The sequence below is a fragment of the Microtus ochrogaster genome (genome assembly GCF_000317375.1).
Source record: "Microtus ochrogaster isolate Prairie Vole_2 chromosome 14 unlocalized genomic scaffold, MicOch1.0 chr14_random_2, whole genome shotgun sequence".
Taxonomy (NCBI): domain Eukaryota; kingdom Metazoa; phylum Chordata; class Mammalia; order Rodentia; family Cricetidae; genus Microtus; species Microtus ochrogaster.
The window spans coordinates 578166-588532 of record NW_004949097.1 but is presented as its reverse complement, the minus strand read 5'-3'; the positions used below and the strand labels follow the sequence as shown (position 1 = coordinate 588532).

At 45.1% G+C, this 10367-nt stretch overlaps 1 protein-coding gene across 1 annotated transcript in view; it reads right to left on the bottom strand.

Annotated features, from left to right (window-relative positions):
- Positions 1-8504: 8504 nt before the first annotated feature.
- Bcl2l14 (BCL2 like 14) overlaps positions 8505-10367 on the bottom strand; it is a 14478-nt gene continuing 12615 nt past the window's right edge. Inside the window, exon 5 of the mRNA XM_005364491.2 lies at positions 8505-8763. Within this exon, the coding sequence (XP_005364548.1) occupies positions 8725-8763 (39 nt within the window). The 3' untranslated portion in view covers positions 8505-8724. The remainder of the gene's footprint in view (positions 8764-10367) is intronic.

Here is a 10367-nt window from a genome sequence, read left to right as displayed (position 1 = left end):
TTCAGACACAAGCTTTTCTGCACTGCAATCTTCTATAACTAGGATTCAGACACAAGCTTTTCTGCACTGCAGTCTTCTATAACTAGGATTCAGACACAAGTCCTCTGGGATCCTAGTCTCCTAACCAAGGCCTAAGTAGTTCTCACGTAGGTCAGGTAAGAGTTGGTGGGTAGAATATTACTGGTATTTTTCTTTTTTAAAAAATTTTACAATGCTTTCGTCAGTGCACACTAAGTTGTAAAACTAGCCATCTACCTTAGGTGACAGTTGTCTAGGGGAAGCGTCTGTTGTCTCTCTGTAAAGGCCCATGAGTGACTATCAGTTCATAGCTGTGCTTACTTATCAGTTCATTCGGTGTGATCAGGATGGCTTTCTGCAAGTAAGCCTGCTTCTCTGCAAGCTTCAGAAACAAAAGTCGTCTTCTGTTCACCCCTGAAAATGCCCTGCTTTTAGTGACTGTGCCGTGCTAATGTGTAGCCCGTGTGACTACAGAAAATTAACAAACTTACTTAGAATTGGATTGTAGAAAGGAATGTGGATATCAGTTGATTGGCAATATTTAAGAGTTCACAAATGAAAGCCTTGCACAATTATGGGTGTGCACTAAGTCCTAAACACGTTTGTCATCAAGCATTAGTTAAAATGTCAGAATTCCTTTTAATTTCCTGGGGTTTCCTCATCCCAGACCTAAAGCAGGCCATGGGAAGAGGTGTGATTTTAGGACATCGGGACGGCACTGCTTTATAATAGTGTCAAGATTTGGCTTTTGAAATCTTCAGGTTTTAAAGTCACGGACTTTGGGCCTCAAATACAAAATTACATATTAGTGACTTAAGTGGTTTGCATTGTGGATCCTTATTCTCAGGATCTTTCTCTGGCTGCACGGCTCATTGAATTCAGCGTACACCTGAGGATAGGGGAGGCGGATGCGCTGGTTTATCTCAGTGACTTAGAATCAAGTTACCGACTCTGTCCTCACCTCAATGGAAGGGAGCTTTACCATTGGTTCACAGGCCTTTATAGACCATTCTTTATTTTATCCCTAGGGAATTTTTAGAATTACAGATTGATTGCACTCAGAAGCAGAGTATGGGCCCAACACAATACTAATCATTGGATTCTCCATCATCACTTAGCGTTTGTCCAAAGTCAACACCAAAGAGATAGAGAACATGCTTTTGCTTAACTGTCCATTTGGGCTTTGTTTGTTTATCCACTGCATATAGGAAAGTTGAGGGGTGGTATAGCTATAGATCCATGTGGATATGTATCTATATCAGTGCCTAAATAGAGTACTAAGAGGAAGTTAGGCAAGGAGAGTGATTCCATCAGAGTCTGGTGAGGGGAGGCCAGAGAAAGAGGATACGAGAGGCCAAACTGGACTGGCCTCGTTGCAAGTGAAGGATCTGGTGCTGCTTTCGGGTGTTTGTCCCTTACGAGTCTAAACTTTTTCTTAAGCTTTAATCTTTGTCATTGTCTTAAGTCAGCTGGTGTTTCTTGTACATCGACTTTGGTACGATGGTGCTTTGCAAGGATGTATTTATATTATAATGGCCAACATTTGGTCAGCCCTTGTCCACTTACTCACCCCCTTTTGTAAAATAAGTGCTTTAATTATAAATTGTATAAAGGTACCTTGTATAAACTCCCTTTTGATTATTACAATAAGCTGAATTGTAACAAATGAAATGTTGATTTTTATAATAAAACCATGGAAAAATCATTGAAAACGTGAAACTATCATTTATTTACTCCAAGAAATAATGAAAATGGTTATGCTTTGTGTGACGAACACTACTGTATTTCAAATAACAGCAGGTGCAGCTTTGACGCAGTTTGTGTGAAGAACTGAAGACTGTTAGCTAATTCAGGGCTGAACTGTGTGCCTAGAACTCTGGAGACCTCCAGGCTCTTCAACACTGCCGTGTTCTCGCTGATTATGAGTGACACCTTAAAGTGGTGTTGCTTTTCCTGGTGTGGAGCCTAGTGTGATGTTGCCTGAGAGATTTGTGGAGCTAAACCAATGAGGATGCCCGTACTAGGTCCCACTGAGTCTCACCTTGCTGTGAATGGAGAGTGGCAGGTTAAGTGGAAGCCACGATCTAACGTAAGGCCATGTCAGATGCTGTTGATCTTGAGAGAAGTCTTATCATCTCCACGTGTCCGTGATGAGGAAGGAGAAAAGGCCAGCCACATAGGTCACAGTGTTTCCAGTAAAAGGGAGGGAAGAGCCACAGCTTCCCTTGAATTTGATGTGGTCTCAAGAATGGTGAAAAATCATGTGTATCTTGGTCCTCCTTTGCCAAATAGGCTTTTGGTAACATTTATACAGTCCTCTTAATTTGAATTCATTTCCTTGGAGCTTGTGTAGTTTCTGTCAATGTAACTCAGGATGAATTGTAGCTAGTGCTCTCAGTCATTTACACCATTATGCAACCTACACATTGGAATCATTCTGGAAAGTTCTCTTGAGATTTGCTCTTTCAAATTCAGATTTAGTCAAAGCAGAAAATTGATCTTCCCCATACAAAGGCTAAAATGAAGGATAATTTTATTAAAATCTGGCCAGCATTGACTGTGTACCAGGCGCTATGCCGAGTCGTCCCATTACCACATACAAAAGAAATCGACTAGTTGATGAATAAACTTGATAGGAAATGTCTTTTGGAGGATGGAATTCTCCACTGTAAAATTTCAATTAAAAAAGTCAACAGGTTGTCAGTGTAGAGAAGGGTGAGACTGGGACCTAGTTCTGCTGTTGTATCATGATGGGTTGTCTTATTTTTCTATTGCTGTGCTAAGACACTGAGACCAAGGTAACTTTGAGAAGACTTTTTTAGGGGCCCCCAGTTACAGAGGGTGAGTCCATGGTCATTATGGTGGGTAGCATGGCATCTACAGGTAGACGTGGTGCTGGAGCCGTAACTGATAGCCTACAGCTGGATCCACAAGCACAAGACACTGGGAATGGCTCATAGCCTGCTTCCAGTGACACATGTCCCCCAAGACCGCCCCTAATCCTTTCCAAACAGTTTCATCAACTGGGGACCGAGTATTCAAATATCAGCCTATGGGAGTCATTCTCACTCAAACTATCACCATTGTTAAGCCGTGTCTGGACACGTTTATTTTTGTAGATTTTCTTCACACTGGGGAGAGTGGTTGTTCTTAGTAGACCAGGCTGACTTTTAATGCAGAGGTTCACCTGCATCTGCCTCCTGGATGCTGGGTAAAGTGTACATCATCAAGCCTGTACCCGCATGCCTGGCTCCTAAGCTGCCTTAGTCTGCCTCCCATAAATGTTTCCATTCAGTTTATAACTTTCTGGTTTTGCTGTTTTTTATTCTTTGAAAATGAATCATACAAAAAGTATGCTTAATTTTTAGATATTCTGGGCATTTTCCAGTGTTTTTGTTATTTTAAAATTCAGTTCCATGAAGGTCAGATTTAATCCTTTTAAACTTTTTGAGACTTGTTTTATGGGCCAGACTGATGGCAGTGGGAGGTCTTGAAGAGCGTGTGTGCTGTGCTGTGGGCCTAGCTGTAAAAGTCAGTGGGATCCCTCATGTCTCCTGTATCGTGATGGGATTTCTATCTACTGTTACCGAAAAAAGAGCAGCCTTCTCTGAGCTTCCCTCTGGCTCTACGTGTTTCATCTTTCCTGATAGTTTCTGCCTACACGTGACGAAATAAATTCTCATAACTTTTCACCCTTCAGCATCATGCAATGCTTTTCTGTCCCTGAATTTTTTGACTTGAAGTCTTACTTGTCTGATAGTAATATCATAGCTTCCTTGTTAGTCCTGTAAGATTTCCTATCCTTTCACTCTCCGCCTCTTTTGTGTATAGATTAAAAAATTAAAGATAAATAGCCATTTTTATGGCTCAGGAGGTGAAGGCACACTGGCTGTGAAGTCTAAAGACCTGAGTTTGACCAACATGGAGAGAACCAACTCCCCTGACATACTCATTAAATAAGTGAAAATTTTAGCCACACATGTTTCAATGGGGTCTTTATTCTTTGATTTTTGTATGTTTGTTTTGAGACAGGGTCTCACTGTGTAGCCTAGGCTGCCTTGGAGCTCACTGTGTAGACCAGGCTGGCCTCAAAACTCAGAAATCTGCCTGCCTCAGCCCAAGTGCTGGGAGGGTTTGTCTTCATAGCCCTGGCTGTCCTGGAACTTGCTCTTGTAGAGTCTATTCTTAACTACTTGTTTCTTCCCTTGAGTGGAAAGTTTTGGCCATATCTCTAAAGCAGATGTCATTGTGACTGCCTACCATCTCTCTCTCCTTCCTAAGCTCTCCTCGCTTCTGAGACGAGCTTCACTTTGTAATTCAGGTTATAGCTTCCTACATAGTCCAGGCTGCTCCGGAACTCAAATCTTCCTGCTTTCACTTCCTGAGTGTGGCTACAAGTATGTTGCACGATGTCCAGCCTTTAGTCCGGTGGTTCTCAACCTTCCTAATGCTGTGACCCTTTAACATGGTTCCTCGTGTTGTAGTTTACCCCCAACCATAAAATATTTTTCTTGCTGCTTGATAACTAATTTTTCTACAGTTGTCAATAGTAATGTAAATGTGGCTTGCAGGATATCTTTCTTTGTCCATGTGTCTGTCCTTTCTTGATTCCCTCATTGCCCCAATTACGTCAGTCCCTGACTGAAGCCATGCAGAACTCAACACTGCGCGAGCTTGAGGACCAGAGTTTGGGTCCTCGGAACCCACATAAACACTGGGTGGGCCTGGCGACTCCCCTGTAATTCCAGTACTCACATCAGAGTTGACTGAGCTATGGGTTTAGCTGGGAGCCCCTGTCCCTGTGAATGACAGAAGGCTCTCCATGCCAACCTCGGGCCTCCACACACATGTATGCACTTGCCTGTGCGTCCACACATGCAAATACACATACATTTGTAAAAAATAAAAAAGTCTCTTCAGAGGCTAGCAAGATGCTTGAGCCAGCATAAGGGCCTGCTGCCTAAGCGTGACAATCTGGGTTGAGAACTGACTCCTGAAATGTCCTGTCACCGCCACATACATGCTGGGACACTCACCTGCACTCATACCCACACCTAATAGGATAAAAACTTTAAAGTTCTCTGTTCAAGTCTTCACTCCACTATAGATGGATGGCTCATGCCTCTGTGATTGGCCACATACCCATGGGTATCACTAATTGGATTCAGGGGGTTAATAATAATTAACATACACACATACATATATATGTATGTATTATGTATGTACACACACACACACACACACACACACACACACACATATATATGAACATCACTGTGTAGTCAAAGACGCCCTTGAATGTATGGTCCTGCCTCAGCATCCTACCACACGCAGCTTATACCTTCTGTTTTATTTAAATTCAGATCTACCTGCCTTTGCCTCCGAGTGCTGAGATTTAAGGTGTGCACCACTTATGCCTTGCCTCACATTTCTTGATGTGTTGAAAATATTTTAATTTGCATGTTTATACGATGTGTGTGTGCACTCGTGTATGCATATGTATTTATTTGTGTGTGAATTCAGATGCGCGTGTGTCAGTGTGCATGTGGAGGTCAGACAACCTTTGGTGGTGTTCTTCATGCTCCACATTGTTGTGAGATAGGATCTCTTGGTTGTTTTCCATTGCCTGCATCAGGCTAGCTGGTCTGCAGATGTCTGGAAACCGTTGACTGTCTTCTATCTCCCAGTAGGAGAACCAGGATTGCAGATGCTCATGCTACATGTCAGGATTTTATGTGGGTTCTAGGGATTTGAACCCTGGTCCTCATGCTTGTATTGCCAAGTGCTTTTACCCAGTAACCCATCTCTCCAGCCCAAACATTCAAATTTTATCAACATTTAAATAACTTCCTTTGCCTTTGTAACCTTCCTGCGCTTGTGTACTTTTGTGTGCATGTACATATGTGTGTGGAGACCAGATAATGAAGTAGTATCTTCCTTAGTCAATAACTTTGGCAGGGTCTCTTCCTGCACCTGGAACTTACTGACACAGCCTCATCGGCTGGTTCCTAAACCCTGCCCTTCTTCTCCAGCCCTGGGATGACTGGTATGTACCACCACACCTGTCTACCACACGGGCAATGGGGCATTGTGCAGCAAGCATTTCATGGAGCAGAAATCTGAGTGTTCGGCCTATTTCTAAAATTGGCATTCCTCCTGGCTCCTTGAATTCTCTGGAGAATGCTCCTTTCAGTAGTTCGAAGGCTCTGTGAAGCTTGGGAGATTTTCCCATGTGTACACATTGATCTGTCCTCATCTGTAGACTCTGGACTGTCTGCAGCTTGGGGTGCTACTCCCCTCCCTACCTTTGCTGTCCACCGAAGCCACATCACCCTTGCTGAGCTCCTGCTCAGACAGACTGCTGGGCTCTGGGCGTTCCCATCTCAGTACAGCCAGAGACTGCTTTCCATGCCATTGTGGGCTCATGTTGCCTCTCATCTGTCAGCATTACCCGCTGCTACGTCTTAGAAATCCTTCTTTCATTTAGTCTGCAATAAAATGAAGACTCAGGCGGGAGATGAGATCTAGTTACTGTCCCATCATCCTGACTAGAAGCTGCCTATGATTTTGGAATCTCTCAGAGAGTTTGTTATGACTCCGTGTATCTCGGGCCACACGCCAGTCGTACTGATTTACAAGCTGTGGCAGAGGCTGGGGTACGGTCTGCAAGCATGTGCCAAGAAGTTGCCTGGTGTCAGATGTGCAAAGTCAAACGACCCAAGAGAGTTCCCGTGCTGCTGAGAAAGGCTGCGTGTGCCAGTTCATAGGGTGCAGCGCACTAAATCCATTGTCTACAGAAAGAGTGCTTTGGATCCCTCTCGAGGAAAGACATCCAGATACAACCCCATGGCAGCCAACAGAGAGTCCGTAAATGACGCACGGGGAAGAGGGGAAGGCGGGGGTGGAATAAAGGAGTAAATTTGGATCCGAAGAACCCTGGGGAAAGGAGGCTGGCAGGCAAGCGCATTCCAAGGAGAGAGGACGTTGTTCAGGATCCGAGGTGTGGGAATGCAGGACACATTTGGGAAATTGTGAATAGTTAGGAATGGCTAGACAAAAGACAGAGAACAGGGAGAGGTCTTCAGTGTCTCCATCTTAGACGCATAGGAGGAAATAGAGGAAGTCATTCTATGTGCTACACAGGTTAGTGACATTTTTTTAACAGATGGGGCCCTTTCCCCCTTGATCTATCTGTTCATTTTAAGTCAGACTACATTCAAGGTACCATAATCCAAAAATATGCAAGATCCTGTAATTACATTATTTTTTGAGACAGGATCTTACTATGTAGACCAGATTAGCTTGGAACTTGCAATCCTCCTGCCTCAGCCTCTCTCAAGTGTTGGAAACTCAGATGTGTACTACCATGCCTGCCCACATGGTTATTTTTTTTCCAGTCATATCAATAACAAAAGAGCAACGGGTAACTGAGAATTGGGCTCTTTCAGCTGCACTGTGGGCAGCTCAGTAGGAAACAGCATCCAGTTAACACTAATTAGCTCCCAGGCACCATCCTGAGGTCTTTGTGTAGGTTGACACACTTGGTCATCAAGGATATAATACACTACTGTGATAACTTACATTTATTTTAACAGAAAACACTTTTGGGCGGGTGCAGGGGGAGTGTTGAGACAAGGTCTTGAACTCGTTTTGTTTGTCTGGTTGGTCCCAAACGTGTGATCCTCCCACCTCAAGCTGGGGTTGCAGGCAGCTGTCTCCAGGTCCAGTGGACATGACACTCCTTTAACAGTGATCTTTCAATGCATTTATTTTACTAGTTGCCAACCATTATGCTACCTCCAGGAATACTAAGATCCTAGAGGCCACGCTGGGGGGATGGCACGGTGGGTAAAGGGTTAACCGCCAAAGTCTGAGGACCTGTGCTTGAATTCACAGCACAGACCTAAGCAACTGGATGTCTCGGTGCACATCTCTGGTGGTGAGATAGGAGGTGGAGACAGGAGACTCCCCGGAAGCCCACGAGCCATCTAGCCTGCAGTATGATGCAGTGCACAAGAGGCCGTGCTTCACACAAAGTGGAAGGCGAGGACCAACACCCAAGGTTGCCCCTTGACCCCCATTCGCATGCTGTGGTACGTGTGTGCCCCACTCTCAATCCCAGAAACCTGGTGGAGTGGAGGTGTGTCGCATGAAGAAATCTGCAGGCGATCACAGATTTTGTAGCAGGTTTTGAGGAAATGGGTCAGCTAATAGGAAACTCGAGTTTCTTCTCTAACGTGAACAGAGACATGTTCCTATAGTAAGCTTGAGACGATGCCATTAACAGACTTTCCCAAATGTCGTTTGAGAACAAACAGTACCAGAGACTAAAAAAAGTAAGCACATGCGCTGTTTATCGTTTTTCCTCAACAGACACGGCCAAATGGACCACTTTCTCTGTAACCAAATGGGACGGTTTCCATTCTGAACATGTACAGGTAAAGCGATCACTTATCTTTATGGACTCCCTCATGGGGACACAGTTCAAATAACCTCAACGCAAAGTCCATGCTACTGAGTCCTAAGAGCTAGAAAGAACAAGGCCTCTCCCGATGCCTCTTGAGTCAAAGGGAAGGATGGTTCTAGAAAATTTGGCCTCTGTCTGCTGCATACATTTTAATTTTCTCCTGAAGTCTATGCCGAGAGCGGAGGGCACAGGACCGCCGTTGGACAAGGAACCTTCCAGATGACAGATCTTTGGATGTTTCAGTCCACTTCTTCATGTGATATCCCAAGTATTTTTTCCTAGGGGAGGAAGGGAAAGAAAAGCCTTAAAATTCAAAGTTTGATTCACTGCTGAAGTAAAAACACAGGCTAGGAAAATGGACTGGAGTAGGGGAAGTTGTGGAACGGTGGCTGGCATCCTTGGGGTGCCTGCAAGGAGACCAGGAGTGAAGGCCTTCTGTTACTCATCCGGGGCTAACAGGCGGACCTCTGAAATGTGCAAAGAGTTTGAGACCCCTTTTAAGATCCCCAAAAGGAGGGAAGGGTTGACGCCGATGGAGGCCGCAGTGACTGTGTGAACACACTCCTCACTCAGCAAGGACGAAGCTTGCTTAGTTTGTGCTGTGATTTGAGTATGAAGGGTCTCTCCTACAGACTCTTATGCTGAACACTTAATCCCAGCTGGTAACCCTCTTTTGGAAGGTTGTGGAACTTTTAAAGGGGTGGGACATTGCTAGAGGAAGTGGATCGCTGAAGGTGGACCTTGCCCTTTGATAGCCTGGCCCTTCTTCCTGTCTACTCTCTGCTTCCTGTTCACCCAAGATGTGAGGTGAGGAGTTCCACACTCCCACATCATGGAGCTGCCTTCTGCTCCATGACTACCACTCCTTCAAATTGTGCGGCAAGATAATCCAGCCTCCCTTAGGTCACTCTCTCCCAGCACTGAGAAAAGTAATTAACACAGCAGGGTTTGGAGATGGAGGTGACCCTTCTGTGCCTGGCCCTGTCACTACTGAACAAGTATTGGCTCAGCATGCTTGATGTATGTAAAGTAACAGGAGCTATGACACAGACGGGAGGCACATGCATACCGGCCCAGGCTAACTGTAGCTGCACCAGAATGGTGAGCTGCAAGCTCAGGAAACCTTCAGTATGGAGACAAGAGCCCAGAGCTACCTTCCTCCCTCTCCCTCCTGGATTCTCCTCCTTTCTCTACTCCTTCCCCCTCCTCTCCCTTCTTTCGTTCTGAGACAGGGTCTCACTCTGTAGCCTAGGCTAGCCTCGATCTCACAGCTATCCTCCTGTCTCAGCCTCCTGAAAGCTAGGATTATATGTGTATCACCAGGTCTAGCTCAAACTTCCCTAGGTGGCATCAATTCGTGTTTGTTCGTAAATAGCCCTTCATCGATGGCTCTTAGCTTCCCAGTGCTTTCCTGGCCCTTCGGCACTCACTTCTCTCACTTCATTTCCTCTGCTGTCTCCTGACTGACGCTCTCCAGATTAAACCCAGCTAAGGCCAAGAGTTAATCACAACCGGGATAGGCAAATTTAGACAGAGAGTACAGTGGTTAGGGCTGCGGATGTTTTGTGTGTGGCAGACTGTTTGCCTGGCGTCCACGAAGCCTGTGGGTTTGATCCCCAGAACAGGAGGAAATAAGGAAGGAAGTACCTAAATCCCAGCACTTAGGAGGTAGAGGCAGGAAATTTAGGAAATTAAGGACAGCCTGAGCTGCAGGAGACTCTGACTCAAAAGCAAAAGCAAAAATACATGCCTTTAATCCCAGCACTTGGGAGGCAGAGGCAGGAGGATCTCTGTGAGTTAGAGACCAGCTTGGTCTACAAGAGCTAGTTCCAGGACAGGCTCCAAAACCACAGAGAAACCCTGTCTTGAAAAACCAAAAAAA